Source organism: Netta rufina (genome assembly GCF_964035555.1).
Source record: "Netta rufina genome assembly, chromosome: 7".
Taxonomy (NCBI): Eukaryota; Metazoa; Chordata; class Aves; order Anseriformes; family Anatidae; genus Netta; species Netta rufina.
Genome location: NC_140130.1, coordinates 31759897 through 31776078, shown reverse-complemented (window position 1 = coordinate 31776078; position 16182 = coordinate 31759897). Strand labels below are relative to the sequence as shown.

General features: G+C 41.4%; 1 protein-coding gene across 1 annotated transcript in view; it reads right to left on the bottom strand.

The window, feature by feature from the left end:
• Positions 1 to 16182, bottom strand: part of GRK5 (G protein-coupled receptor kinase 5) — a gene marked incomplete at both ends in the record, with an annotated part of 157304 nt that overhangs the window by 34578 nt on the left and 106544 nt on the right. Inside the window, one exon of the mRNA XM_084289786.1 lies at positions 9997 to 10074. Coding sequence (XP_084145912.1) covers positions 9997 to 10074 — 78 coding nt within the window. The remainder of the gene's footprint in view (positions 1 to 9996; positions 10075 to 16182) is intronic.

Below are 16182 nucleotides of genomic sequence, written 5' to 3'. Positions count from 1 at the left end.
CATACGCTAGCTCCAGGCAGATTTGCTTGCTCCAGACTCACTGGGGTGCCTCTTGGGCCTCAGCAAACCCAGGGGTAAGAACAGGAGAAGTTTCCTCTCTGGGACCTTTCCTCAGCACCTTTCCTCTTTGATGCTGGGGTACAAGTTGCAGGTTTGAACCATGGACAACTTAGAAGCCACTGTGGTGTCCTTTCTGACAAGTGCTAGAAACGTATACAAAGCATTTTTCATGGCTCTCCTTTTTCTCACCGACAGGCTCTGCTATCTAGCCATACCTCCTTGTTCCCATGGTCAGGAGAACTTTCTGTAGCTGCTATCATTGAAAACAAAATGCTCCTTTCTAGAAACCATATTTCTGCTCCTGATGGTGGCAAACAAGTAACTGCTATGCAAATAGTATGAGTCAAAATGTTCCCCAAATACAGACCTTTTATCCAAAGAGTGGTTTCATTGGAATGTTAAATTATTTGATTTGGAGAATCTGGGGGCATAACCACAACATTCATTTCAGAGCAACAAAGGAAGGGAAAAGATTGCCTAGATCAAGAAGGAGAAATTTCCTCCTGGCTCCTATAGGTGACCAGAGGAAATCTTAAACACTCAAAGCCTCACAGAAAGTAATTTTGAAATAACAGAATTTCTCATGGGACAAAATGTAGTTGTCTCATCAGCTTCTTTTGCAAGTCCTGCAAGCGGCTTCAGGCTTTATACTCTTCAATTAAACACAAAGACTCACCGCAATCCCAACCAGCTATGGGGTTTTTGGTACAGCTTACATTAAGAACATAAACTGGTCACCACAGAAGCTCTGCTTTGAACTTCAATTAGTGCAAAACTGGGCCTCACAAGAAGTGCTTAGCAAGATATTTTTTAGTATCTTTAAACCCTAGTCCTTCTCCACCCACACTGTTTTAAACACTTTGGAAACCTGCTTATAGAGGTATCTTTACCCCTAAATAACTATTCTTTCTTTGTATATACACAAAACTTTATTGTTTTAGGGGTGCTCATAAACTAAATAGCTGAAATTGTTTTATATAAACTTGTTTTTAAGTGAGGGAAGGGAATGTATGTTTGAATTTTTGTTGCCTTTTTCCCCTTTTAAAAGAATTTTACAAACAGATTAAGGTATGAAAACAGATGAACTAACCAGTGCCAGTAGCTGTCAGTAGGGTGAGGGGGCTAGCTTGGGAAACAGAGTAGAAAAGAAGACTAATACTAACCAAAATTAGGCTACTCACACAGTCCTTGGAAGTGTCATTAGTTCAGAAGGTAACATCTTTTTTTAGCAACCCAGCTGAACCGTTGCCCTAGTGCATTACTACAAGCAGGCAGACATTTGATCAAGCATTTTTGGAAGCAAATAGTACTCTCAACATTAGTGGCGAAAAAGGACAGGTCAATTTTGAAAGCTTCTGTTAGCAGGTTTCTTCTCTGGTCATGTGTGCTTAATACGTTTGGATAGCATCCAATGTCCAGCCTCTTATCAGAGCCTTTCTACCTTTTAACGTCCTCCCTCACTGATGGATAGCCTAAACATTAGCAAGCAACCTTATGTTGCAACAGTCTTAGTTTGGCTTCCTCTGGTAAACCAAATGTCATTTGTTCCATTAAAGAAATCCCTCTATCTATAAACACACATTTACAACCTCAACATTATTGAATGGCTTTCTTGCAGGAAAACAAACAGATCCCTGCTTGAATTCACTTTTCTGAAATATAAGCCTGCAAACATGACTAACCCTTCCTTTGCAAGCCATCCTCACACTGAAGTCCATGATCTATTTGCTCTGGATGAAGGTAACTCATGCATAAAGACCTAAGCCAGGCTGCACTTAAGTCAGTGGCTGTCGTGCTCTATCAGTTGCAGTGGGGATTTTGCAGAATTTGCCTTCACCTTTTTAGGCCAAAATCCTGGGGAAACACCTGAAAGAAGAGATGAAAATTCAGCAGAGAGTTTGGGAAGGCCTTGAAACGGATTAAGAAGAGAATTAAATAAACATCACATCTGTCAGGAAAGAGTGGACTACTCGCAGAAAGACTGGAAACACCCAGGAAAGCAAACATAATCTATCTTGCACAGCTAAAAACAGGGCATTCCCTAATCACCTGTGTCACACAATCCATTAACAATCATATGGTAATTGCCTTCAGCAAAGAATTGAGAGGGAAGACATTTATTGTAGGAGATGACAAACTGTTTGCAGTGGCATTTTCCACTCTTCCTCTGCTTTGCTTGTGGGACAAACAGCATCTGTGCTAGGATAATAAATTTGCTATATGCTTGATTTTTGACTCAGGTCAGACTCTAGCTTGATTAAATAAAACAACTTACAAGCTGAGGCTTGGCATGCAGGTTAAGTGAGTTTTGTAAGTGTAGTTGCATTACTGAAGAAAAAAAAAAAAAAAAGAATAGAAAGAAAAGTGCCACATTTCCATAACTTAAACATTTGGGTTACTTCTAAAATACATTCATAGTCAACAGATTTATTTATTTATTTATTTATTTGAAATCATTCTGTTTTTCCAGAATCCTAATTCTCTACTCTTAGGGAACCATATGAGGAATAGGTTATGTTTAACTTCCATTTTCATCACGTGTCTCTTTATCCTCTTTTTTGTAGAGGTCAAGTGCACAGTTGCCTACTACTGCTTGAGCTTAGCACAATAAATCAAATAAATGTCTCAAAAAGACATTTGTTGACCCCTTCTACTTTTAGCTTCAGAAACCCAAAGCTGAAACAACCAAGAAAATTGCTGCAAGTTGCAATGGGTGCACTGAACTGCTGTGGAGGACTAACAAAGGACTCCTGTACTGTTGAGAAACTGTCCACAGAAATTTGCGTGGATATGCCATGCAATGTTATTTAATGTGTTCTGCATTACACTTAGAGTGCCACTCACCTCACTGCACTTTAATCATCTAAAAAATGAGACCCTCGAAGTCACTCTGGGCTCCTCATCTCTCCTGTCTAAATGCCTGCCCGTGTTTGGACCAGCCAAGTTTACACTGCGTGTGTTGGGAATGCAAGAAACCAGACTCACCAAAGGTCTATTTTATTGTCATTTTGCGCAAATGCACAAAAGTTACCTCCTGCAGATTGCTTGGATGTCTTACAAGGCAGTGTTTCAGACAGCTGGAAAAGGCTGATTCCTTTTTCCCATGTGGACACATGTTTCAGATAGAAGGGGCTGTATCTGAGAAGCTGAATGAACCTTAAAGGCTTAGAATGAACTTATCTGGCCATTCGATGAGCCACATGAACTAAGTATAAGTGATGAGGGGTATGCAGATGGGATAAGGAAAAGATAACCCCTTGAAAAAGTCAGGAGGAAACTAATGAGCATATTCATTAGCCAAGGGCAGACAAGTACATCCTTTCAGTGCTCAGATAATCCTGAGCAGGCTGCTCTTTATTTGCAGAGTGTCCTCAGCCTTTTCAGATGCCCTGGCTAGTCTCCGAGAGGAGTCATAGCAGCCTGGGGGGCCTGTCCTCCCTCAGCAGACAGATGTGAGCCAGGTTTACATGTGTGGTTGACATGAATTAGCTGAAGCAAGTTTCCATTTTCCAAAGGGTCAAGTCAGAGTACTTCCAGCAAACACAGAGCAGCTAGAAGGCTTTTGCCCACTGACCAAAGATTTTCCTGACCACAAATGACAAACAGTTAAGAAGCGTCTTCTCCACATGAGAGTTGTGAACTCGGGAGTGTAACCTCTCCAAAATGACAGGGAAGGAAAAGCAGACCTTCAACTAATAACACTGCTTAGGATAAAACCAGTGTGGTTAATGACCCCAGACCAAGCCTTCAACCAGCCTGAGCAAGTGCATTGCAAACGCAGCCCTCCTTAAATATACAGGACAAGGCTCTGAGGACTGCTCAAGAACCTATTCTGGGGAAGTGTCGCCAGGATAGAGCAGACTCCGTGTTGTTTCCATGAGGCTGTTGTGCAGTTTGGCACCATCGCAAGAGACAGAAATGCTCAGTAAGTGTTTAGTTAACTAACATTTGTATTATAAACAGTGGGTAAAGGATGAGGAAATAGGACTTGAAGAAACCGTGAGAAAATGTCTTTTAGTCTGAGACCACAGCAAAGGAACTCCTAATCAAGGCAACACTGTGATTTTTTGGATTCCTCTGACACACCATATTACAGCCTGGCCGCAGTGACAGAAGAATGCTTATTAAAATAAATTCTGATTAGAAAGCATTAATTTGAGTAACAAGGTTGCTGTTCTGCTGCTCAGATATTTTCCCAGAATTGAACTTTGGAAAGATGAGCTGAGAGGGGTACTTTCCTGGACTAAGACGTAGTGATCAGCAGAGATATCGATTGCGCTGTCTCCGTAACAACAACAAGAATTATCTATTGATTTCTCTGGAGACTGGATTATGTATTGATTATGCTAGCTGCAAAGCAAAGGCCTAAGTAATGCTATCATCTGTGGCTAAAATGGTGCCTGTAGAGTAGTGAAGTCAATAGAACGGGGAGATGAGAAATCCATTGAGTCACAAGGTAAAGTCCCAGGGCAATTAATTAAATGGCAAAACTCTCCATGGCTCAAGTAAGGCCAAGATTTCTACTTAAGTATTTAGCATCCTGAAAGGTCTTCTAATAGGAACCCAGTGGAAGCAGTGAATAACATTTTAAGCGAGTAAATAATTCTGGCCCACTCCAAGTCCAAGTAACACATTGTATACAGACAGGCACTTCATTCTTTTCCTACTTCAACTGGGTCTTTAGAGAAATGCATAGAGTTTAGAAAAAATTGAAAACTAGCTCTGAAGATAGTGCTTGGACCAAGCCTTAAGGGACCATTCACAGTAGCCGGTGAAAAGTGATATCGTGTTGACCTTTTATCGCCAAGATAATAAGCTTACAGGGGACAGAGATGACTTGTTGGATATAAGTGATATAAGCTGAATTTGCACGAGGAACGTAACAATGTAGAAGAGTCCCAGAAGGCTTTCTTTTCAAAACACAAAGCCTCTCTGTCACATGAAATTCTGCAGATTGCTTTACAGAAGCTTAATGTTGTGGTTTTTTTCCCTTTTTTTTTTTTTTATTTTTCTTTCAGAGTTTCACTTACAGTGACATTCAGGTTTTATTTGGCCACTCCAATAACTAATTATAACATCTTCCCTAGAAGGCATTTAGTAAAACTAAACAGTTAGAGGAAGAGGTCTCAGCACTTGAATCTGATTCCTGGTACGGTGTGACCTGCCCTTCCACAAATGGGATTCAGCCAGAACCATTAAGAAGTGATGCATGAAACTTTCCTTATGGGAGATGGAAGCCTTTAGTGATCAGAGAAGATGACTCACTCAGAAACATAAGTGCCGAAGTTTGCATTTATTTTCATGATGAAAATAGGAAGGGGAAAAGAAATGTCAAGGAGAGAGCAACGGGAGGAAAAGCTCCTTGGCATCAAGATTAAAGCTACGGTGTGCAAAAAGAAAACAACTCTCTGGCAATGTACTGAGTTGAGAAAGAGTGTTTGTGAGCAGGAGCCTGGACTTAGCAGCATTACATTGTCCAGTAGAAGGGCTCATAAATAATTTTAATTTCATCTCACCCATATTACATATATATTATCTTCTCCAGAAAGAGCTGACGTAAGAGAAGAGCACTTTTTAACCAATAGACAAGTGGAATGCCAGGCACTGCTGATCAGCTAGTTTCCCTTTCATAGGACTTTTCCCACCCTTCCTTATCCTATAATTGTTCATAAAAACAAAGACATATTTTCATTTAGCAAAATACCCATTGCTCTGCTTAGACTGGAGTAAGGAGGTTGTTGCTGCATCCACCTAACCTTTTGCAGAAAAGAAAGACGTTGAAAATGTGGTCTTTATACTGTGCATTTCCTGGAGGAAAGGAGACGGAACAGGATTTCAGATAAGCAAACTAATGCTGTTGCTGTTCTTCACATTCTGTGAAGCATATTAATGGGCATAACAATACACATTAGACATCCTATTCAGGAACATTTTTAGTACCCAGCTGAGTCCACGTATAAACTATAATGGCATATGGAGACTGTGTTAATAGCCATTTTGAATCAATTTAGTTTTATACAGTGTCTCTCAAGGTATCTCAAGGTGCATGCTTTACGGAAAAAGAAAACAATGTATTAGTGATTTAGTAGAGTAAGGCATGGTGGCTTTCAGGCAGGAAGGCAAAATTACTGCACACAGATGTATAACTCTAATTTAAGAGCAGTACAAAGGTAAGCATATCTCTTTGCTCTTGCAGGACCAGAAGAAGCCAGGTAATGAAGGCAGGCTGGGTTCAGTTAAACTCAACAGTTCCACGAAGCAATGAGGGCTTTTCTATTTACGGACAGAACTGGAACCTAAATCTGAAACATTCCCACTCAACTGTTGAGATTAGGAAAAGTCAGGAAAGAAATATTTGTGACCAATTCATTTTAGCAGTTTTACCATCATATTTCACAACCTCAGAAATTTTAGACTTCCTGTGGGTTGGACTTTTGCCCTACGGGCTTATTAAGTCAAGAAGGCAGCTTTAAGTGCCTTTTTCATGGAAACTGTTAAAGCCTCCTTTGAAGAAGCAAGGCTGCAGTCAAGAAATCTTGATGTTGCCAGTGTGGCAACTATTGTGTTGCTCCTGCAAAGCAAAGACAGCCTGCGGGTGCGTTTCCCTTCAGATCACAGCACTGAGGTGGCACGTGCCTCGTTGGGCACAAGACTGTTCCTGTTGACAGATGAGGCCCTCTCACCAGTACTCATCCCCACATAGCCTTGAAAGTGGCCTAATGAAAGTGGGACCTGCTTGGAGAAGTAACCTAAGACTTCTTCAGAGCATGTGTCAAGGGTGGGTTTCTCTTCTGCGGGTTTTCTGTCTCCTGTTCACCATTCAGGCAAAGCTGCTCAGGAAGTCATAGAAAAGCTTCTGTCTTGGCATCATTAGCGTGATGATCACATGTAGGCCTTACATTTCCTTCCCATCAATTAGTGCAGAATGGCCTGTTGGATATGGATGTTTCAATGTACTTCTGACAAGAGAGAGGGAATACTGATGTCTTCCTGCTGCCCAGGATGCCCAGGATGTTAAAGCAGTGCAGAGCCTGAGTCATGATTATATGAAAAAGTGCCTCCCCGCTCAGCCATCTTGATAAGCACTGGGCTTGTTTAGCTGCTTCAGGACTGATGCCAAATGCTCTCACTAGAGCTGTCCATGTGGGCACTCCCTGCTCCCACACACCTGGCTTTCCTCACTGCAGCACTGTGTAGTAACACCTCACTGACAGCGATTGCACGAGCCACGTGAGGTTGTAAGTGCTGGTGTGATGTCTACTCATCTGGGAAAATGTTTTCTTTCTCTTTCTGCTGTACAAGTAGTGTATGTTTTATTAAATAAAGCACATGTTCCTATGCAAATGACTGCATTTTGGAATGATGATACACTGACACATTGTATGTTAAATATGTATGACATTTTAAAAACTAAGTAGGAACTAAAAATCATTTATAAATATTAAAGAGCTTGAAGTCTACTTTTTGTTTTGATTTTGCTTCTGATCCTGCACCCTGGGAAAAATACTCCTCACGTTATAAGACTGAATTGTCTGTCCAAGAACTAAACCTATCATTTTATTCTATCAGTCAAGCTGTATGTCACACTGTTTTTATATCAAGACAATGAGGTTCTTTGAAGCACAGACACACACCTACTTAAAAGAAATATTCCTCTGAAAGCAGAAGGCTTTGGAATCAGTGGCTCTTTGTATCTTTCAAGGGACTGATAGCTAAATGAGGAAATGTGGCATCTAATGAAAAGATGATTTCATTGCTGGCCAAGATGATATTTTGCAAGGACATTTGGACCCAGATTCAGCCCTCTTGACTGCAAAGGCATCTAAACTGTCTTTGAATCACTCACCTCTAATGGCTGAGAGGACCTCTGTCCTTTGGAAGTTCTTACTTCTCTTTCTAGGCTAGAAAGAAGAGTAAGGATCTGAACTCCTAATCTGAGTACCTTTGTTAGGTAACTAGAAGGAAATGGCATAATCCAGACCTTGCTCTAGAAATTCACGCATTAGTTGTGGGGGAGACTTATATTAGAAAAACTAATAGTCAACCCATTGCAATGGCACAGTCAACCTTGCCTCTAGAAAGTGTTTTCCACTACACACAGAATGGTTTAAACATTCCTCTGAGAAGAAGCAGAAGTTTCCCGTTAAGAAAGAAAAAAAAAAAAAAAAAAAAAAAAAGCAACACTGAAATTAGAGCATAATCACCAGGGAGCCAGTTTCAGATTACAACAGAAGGAGCATAACTTTGTGTTCCCTTCTGCCCTAAGACTTTAAGGTAATTTGCAAACACCACAGAAGTTTCAGAACAGACTGCACCCATTTTAAGTACTGAGAAATCAGGCATGCAGGTCAAACATGAAGTGTAGAGCATGGCAGAGAATGGAAATGCCAGCTCTGGAGTCCCATTAATTTCCTTTCCTACAACACCACCATTTTTTCTTGATGAAGAAGCAACTGGTCTCAGCTTGGTCCGTGCTGCACAATCCTTGACCTCACTAAACTACTCCATGTGATTCTGCTGCACTATGGGGCTTCTGGTAAATGGACAGGGATGGCAGGAGCACAACGGGACAGCACTGAAGGGTTTTGGCATCTGGAAACCTGCACCAAGACCAGCTGCACTTAGCTGAAGCTAAACAGCGCTATCCTGTCACTTCAGTATCCCTGATACCAGCAAAATGCCTTTCTCCATTTCCCGACGATGACTAGAGCAGTGGGAAACATTTTCCCTCTGTATTTGTTCCTCTTTCCTCTGGAATTTTAAGACAAACGGTCACCTCAGTGGATGAAAACCAGTAGAACTTCATGTCCCTAATGAATGGGCAGCAGGAACTCACGCTGGCAGTGCTAAATGGCTGCACATGAAACTAGCCAGGCACAGTAAATGAAACCAGATCCCAAAATGCAGCCTGAGATAACTGAAAGTATGCACTGAAATTTATTGTAGGAAAATGACTGGAAAAAAAGAGTGGTCTGCTCTACCCCTGCACCTCCAAAACATATTGTACCATTTAAACGCTTTAGAAAGACATCTGCCAAAAATGCAATTTATTTTCCTGAAGGTCAAATGTATTTCACTTGTAAAAAAAGTTGAAGCAGTGATTGTACATCTTGGTTACTCTTATTAAAGCAACTTAGGAAAAATCCTAGGATTGTTCTTGTGTTTGAAGTTGGATGTTTATTGCTTACTGGCAGTGACTTTAGTGCAAAGGTTAAATGTGGCCAGCAAATGATTGAACCCCAAAAGGGTAAGTCTCAGTGCAGCCTGTCCAAAATTCCTGCAGAGAATCCGTAGTTCTGGTCGGAGTGCCACCCTGTGGACAAAGCTGTGACCACGAGCTCCTTTCCTTCTGACAACCCGAAGATGCCACAGTCAGGAACTGCCAGGGGTGGAAACAAGAACTGGCAATATCACCTCTCAGCTCCAAAACCCATCACACAATTTCAATCTTGCATGCTCGTGGTTACCCTGGGGCAACTGGTGGGGGGAGGAATGGTATTACTGTACCAAGGTGTTTTTTATCAAAGACCATCTCTGCTGGTGTCTTCTACACAGCTGTATATGAAACATCTCTGCTTTTGAACCAGATAGGAAATAACTGGGGCAGCTGTTGATAACAGCTGTGAAGGTGTCTTCCCATACAGCACAGATGTAGAGCTTCACATGTAACGAAGAGACCAGAGAAGCCCCCTGCTCATCCTCAGAAGAATTAAGCTCCTAGTAAACTCAAGTGCATCCTTAAAAACCAATTTGTGGATTGAAATACATTTTTTTTCTCTCTGAGTGTTTGTATAAGACTTGCAGGTTTATACACTGGAGATTGCCACCATAAATTTTAGGACTCTAAAATTATATTACAAAGCTAATAACAACCTTGTTTAGCAAAGGTGTGCCTTGCAGCATTCCTTCCGTAACACCACTTTGGCTGCCCCTTACCTCTGGGGTGAGGTATTTCATCATGATTTCCTTTCCTTTCTCTCCCAGCTTTTCATCTGGAGCAATTTCATACTCTGCCTGGAACAGATATAAAGAAATTGTCAATATTTGCACTCATATTTCAGCAGTATAACTTCATTTTGGATATGGCCTTAACTGAACACTCTGTCTGAAGAATCTGGAGAATAAATACCATTTTCTGATGGAAGTAAAACCCATACACGCAATCCATTTAAAACTTTTCCACTATATTTTGAACAAACCCTACTGATATGCTTTTTGAGAGGATGTATCTTAATTAACACCACGCAATTTAATTCCTTTATATTTTATAGCCTTGCCAAGACAGTGATCAGAAAACACCCAGTAACTAGAGACATCAACTTTTTTTTTTTACTTTTTTTTTTTTGTTGTTGTTTTGTTTAAAGGGAAGCTGTATATAAAAGGTAAAATTATTTCTCACAGTGCTAGAGAAGGTGATTTTTTGTTAATTCTTGCCACTGTGGTATTTCAAGCACCAAGTGAATTCCTTCAGTAGATTGCCTTTTTTTTGAACAATGGGTCTTTTCTACTAACTTACATCTTCCCTTGGTCTAACACTCCTTCTGCAAAGCAGAAAGATTTCTCCATCACTTTTCATGATCCTGGACTCAGTCTCTCCAGAAGGCAGACTTGAGAGCTGCTTTCTTAAGCAGATTTCTCAGGATGCAAATAAAGCAAAGTATTATTTGTGTACCACTAAGACATGAATCACTTCAGTTAAAGTTTTGTAATCATGGAAGGCATTCGAAGAAAAAACATGTTGCGTGAAGTCCCAGTTACTAAATGATAACGATAAATTCTTAGAGACATTCCGACTTGGCACTGCCCAGGGTACAAAGCTTTAGCCTTAGGATCAAAAGATTTTCCAGGAAAAAAAAGTCAGCCTAGCAGTTTTCATGACTGCTCGTATTAGAAAAAGGTTCCTAGAAAATCCTGCCAAACCAATTAAGTAACCTGGTCCAATACAAGCTGTTTGAGATGATAAATGAGGAGGAAGTTAAAAAAAAAAAAAAAAAAAAAAAAAAAAGGTAAATCAGACTGAACTGGCAAACACTTGGAAGAACAAATTTCAGAACTATTGCCCGCTCAAAGACATATGCACTGCTGTGACTTTGATACAATAAATCTGAAGGAAGGCTGTAATGGATACCCTCACCAAGCAGACCCAGGAATGACATGAAAACCACAATGTAGTAATAATACTATTACCCGTCTATCTGGCCAGTGCTGATTTAGCTATTGTAGCTTAAGTCTAAAGCTATGTATTTATACATATACTTAGCAGGTTGCTTGAACAGTCTAGAATTACGATCTGACTTGGTTTGGGAAATGACAGTGACCGCAAAAAATAGAAGTAAAAAAAATATATATATATGTATTGCTGATGAAAAATGTACTGAAAGCTAAAATCCACAAGAGCAGCACTTCTCTTTTAGTGGCCATTTTGGGGATGAACCGATTATGTTCTCATAAAACTTATTACAAGGGTTTAAAAAAACATCTTTCATCCAATTTCCTGTCCTTTTAGATGGTATCTGAATATGGGTCATTTTAGCTCTTAAAGCACAGATGCTCTCAACTGTTTATGGGATCTTAACAGAAATTTTCTCCATGAGTCGTTGCTAGGGCATAAAGCAATGGCAAGGGTAACAAAAAGAACAATTTTTTTTTGAAAGGTCAGAGTTGCATCTGATTTTGGCCTTTACAGATTATAGTTGGGTTCATACACAGACTAGGAGTTTTTCATCTAAAAGATAACTGAAATAATGGATTTTAAGAGAAAATGATTGTATTTAAGCATAGCTTTCTGTGCAGAAGACTGCCAAAAAAGAAGAACTCCTTAGTATTGCCTTGTCATAGAAGCATCTAGGAGATCTACTGAGTCCTCGACTCAGTTACTTACAAATTACCCAATAATGACCACTTTTCTCTCCTTCAGTTGTTTTGAGACTCTGAATATTCTGCCATACTATTCTGAAAAGACTGAAAGAAGTTGGGCTACCAGATTTCTTAATGGATCTGTGCCCATTACCTAATGCTGATCAGAGAGGCTACATCAGTTTGAGTCTTGCAGGATGGAGATTTGAAATGCCAAATATGCATGTATGTATGGTGAGTGCTAGGCAAGTATCAGTGCCTTCATAACAAGTATCACTGCTCCATAACAGTGGTGTCCACGTATCAATATGGGTCAAAGTGCTTCAGAAATCTTCTTGCCCTGCTGAAGATATTATTTGGCAATGCAAACCTTTGACAACAGCAGTCACCAGGGGTTTTATGTCAGGACTGAAAGTCTAATGCTTTGTCCTACACTGGACAAAAGCAAATTTTCCATAAACTGTAAAACAGTAAGCAAATCAGGACAGATCTGAAGAAGACAGAATTTTAGCAGTAATTGGATCAGTGTTTCAAAATGCACTTCCTGATGGAATTCAACATATGCAGAGCTAAAAGCACACACACACATACGCACAGTGTCTAACTCTATCTCAAAATAGTTGGGAAGGAATAAAAAGAAAGTTCAATTATACTTTTGACATTCCCAGAAGATGCTACAGGATGGTGGTAAAGGTAGGAAGTGACAGACAAGTAAAGGTGTGAAAAGGAACTCTAAACTCTAACTGTGAACAGTGTTGATTTCACTGTAGCTCAAATACTAGAAGCCTGTTTCATTTTGTTTCTAAGTTTGTTATTATTTCTCCCTTCAGTGCCACTTTCGAGTTATTCGGCTCCAGTTATTGGTGTGCTTTCAGCCATGGACTGCTACTGCAGGAAGAATTACACGCAGGGAGACAGAGCGGCTTCCCCATGTTCCCTCTGTGCATGCCTGGGAAGCGTACCAAAGTACTTGACTCTCAATCTTGTGCTTAAATCACAAATACATCCCCTTCTTCCACAATACTCAAAAGTGCGGCTACAGTTTGAAAATCCCTAATTGCTAGAAATAACATTGTTAGCTAAAATCCACGTGGAGCAAAATATTTTCCATTATTCCTTTGATGAATCCAGGCATGTGTTTCAAGGCTCCCGCTCTGAAGTCTAATAGCTTCTCCATGCCCTAGTTAGGTCAGACAGGGCCCTATTCATAGCTCATAAAGGAGGGGAGGATTTACGATCACCCTGACTGCATGGGACGAGCTGCAGGGAAGGCTCCTACAGCGGCCAGGCACAGCTCCTTCGGTCCAAGTGGCGAGAGGATGTGGGCTGGCCGCCATTTGTTGCTAACTTGTCTTTTGGCTCCTGCTATGGAGGTAGTCGTTATTTAGGTGGCTCCTGCTTCCCTAGAAGCAACCCTGGCTAAATAGACACTTGGGCATGCAAAGAGCCTCTCCCTCTGAAACAGCCGCCCTTAGGAGAAGCCACACGAGGTGGGATGGGAAAATATGCTTCCACCAGGAAAAGGAGCAAAATCCATCTGGTGGCCTTCTTTGGGATGGGGCCATGAGCTCATGAATGGCCAAGACGGGGCTGGGGAGTGACTGCAACTAACAGACAACATTGCCAGAGCACTGAGCAAAAAAGAGCACTTTGGATGGAAGTCTGCTCTGTTGGCTGAGGCACAGAGTCCACTGGAGGTTCACAAGAGCAACCTTAATTCCACCACATCATTTTATCCAGTCCTTGACTTTCATCTAAACCTTCTTTGAGCTCCTGAAACTGTATGGCTTAAAACTCTGTGAAAAATGAAAAACAGAGCCTAAGGGATCACTCTGGATCCAGGTGGACTCTCGCCCACAGCAGGTAGCTGCTGGTTACCTGGTTCAGTAAGGCACAGCCACAGGATTCAGTCCCTTGTACCTAACAGGAGATGGACTTGGGGATGGATGCTTCCACCAGAGCAGTTTCAGGCTTCTCAGTGGGAGTCAGGAGCAGGGGAGCCAGCTCCTGAGCACCTGCAGGATGTTGCTGGTGTTTTGGCCCCAATTTCATACCCTCACTTTCTCAGCATCCTCCTCTGTTATAATCAGCTTCTCTCTGCTGCAGTGCCTGCTGTCTCCTCCCTTGGACTCCGATTTCTGCCCTGTTATTGCTCCTGTGCTCAAACAACCCTCCTTGCACTTGCCTCCGCTGAGATTTAAAATCTGTGACTGAAAATTGGAAGGCAAAAACCAAACAGCTGGGATTCATAATAACTCACATTTCTAAATGAAAAGTTAACTTGAAACCACATTTTTCATGTTTAAGTGCAGGGCAAAAAAGAGCCCTTTTGACTGTTTAAAAACACATTTTGAGTTAATGAGTTTGTTGATATCAACAAACTGGCATTTCTGATGGAAAAAGCCTTGAACAGCTTTAAGGCACACATACACAGATGGTTTATATACCATGCAAGGGACTTAACCAAACGAAACCTCCCTAACAGGGAGACACGTTTTTTACAAATGGCACTAAATGGATGCTTTTTCATCCTTTTACCCCAGATAAGGGTAATGTCTAGTGAAGCATTCAGCTGAAAATTCCACCCGAGGTGATGGTGCCCCTCACCCCCGGCCCCAGATAACATCAGCAGAGCCAACGTGGAGAGGCACCAGGGCTGTTTTCCTCCATCTCATGCACTTCAATGCAAAAAATGGCAATGTCCAGGTTAGAGAGAAAATAACTTCATGTTTCATTCTCCTTGACCAGAATTAACCATGTTCTGCTGCCAGCTCCCTCCAGTTAGGCTAAATCTAGTCCACAATAACCTGTTAAAAACCATCCCCTGAGAATGAAAATTATACATTCAGAAATGATGAGTGCGTGTAAACAAAACAGGAAAGGGAATCAATGGGATTGCAGTGAGGTCTTCATTACAAGGGCACACCAAAGTCAGAGGAGAAGAGAGGAGAGGGAAATGTGGGGAGCTGGCCCCCCTTTTGAAGAGGGGACACAAGGAGGGGGGTCCCTGCTGAAGTGCCACCTCTTGTGCTGCTGGACAGGCTGGCTGGGCAGAAAATATTGTTAATATGTGACCTGCTCCCTGAACTGCCTCTTAGCAGGGGAAATAAATCCCCCAGTACTTTATTGTAATGTCTGTCCTTCGACAGCTACCATGCTCCGTGACGTTGCTGAAGTATTTGTAAGCACAGCAAAGTGTGCTCTGGGGCTGTGTGTGAATTCTTTGTTAAGGGCTTATGGGGAGCTGATTTAATCATAAAACAGCTCCGTTTAATGATAATAGATGATGTTTGCACAGTTCGTTCATCCGAATGGCTACATAAGAGTTTGGTGAACTACTCATGGGCGATCTCCGTGTTTATGTGCTCAGAGATAAGCATGCAGTGTGTATAATCACACACGTACTCAGAAGCACAAGTTGTAACCATTGGTACTTACCAGATATTTTATCTAGTGAAGTCATGAAACTGTTTGCACGATACCCACAAGAGATGGCTCTCTGTCCTTATAATGTTAGTGTGGCCCAGCAGAGGGGGTCACCACTGCCCAGTTTCCCAGATGGACGGCCATGCTGATGGCCACTCACTGACCCCACAGCTCCACCAGCACCCCACTGCAAGGCCCTGGGGATCTCCCTTTTTATCGTGTTTATCATTTAATGTGGGGACCTACAGCTTACAAACCACATATTGCTGTAGCCCATTTTACTACAGACTGTGATTTCCTGAGCATTGTTCTCAGAAGACAGGCAGAAACCTCATGTCTCTGGGCACTTTCATCTCAGTTACTGGCTGAAATTGGCCAAGGTATTCACAAGGTTTAGAGGGAACTAGCGGATGTACACCTACACACATGCAGAATGCAATGATACAATTTCTTTTTTCTTCAGAAAGCCAGCCTAACAACTGCTTAACAGTACAGAAAAAAAAAATAAAATAAAATAAAAAAATAAAAAACTACCACCAGATGCTGCTAAAATTAGATTTGCAGGAGACTACATCAGACCAGGTTTCTTATTCCACCTAACAGCTGAAATAAATGTCCAGCAGAAAGGAGATTTTTTTGCTTTATGCACTCTGGTCTGCAAGGTCTGGCTGATTTTACCAGCCTTTGGAAGCAAGGGGGTGAGAGAGTTCTTGCAAAACTTGGTCAAACGTAAGTATGGAAATGGAAATCGTTGGTAGGTTGTTGGGTGCCTGACTCAGCTTCTGGTTTCCTCCCAAGAGTCCCAGTTGCTGCTTTCTTTGCAGGCAATTGAGTTCACTC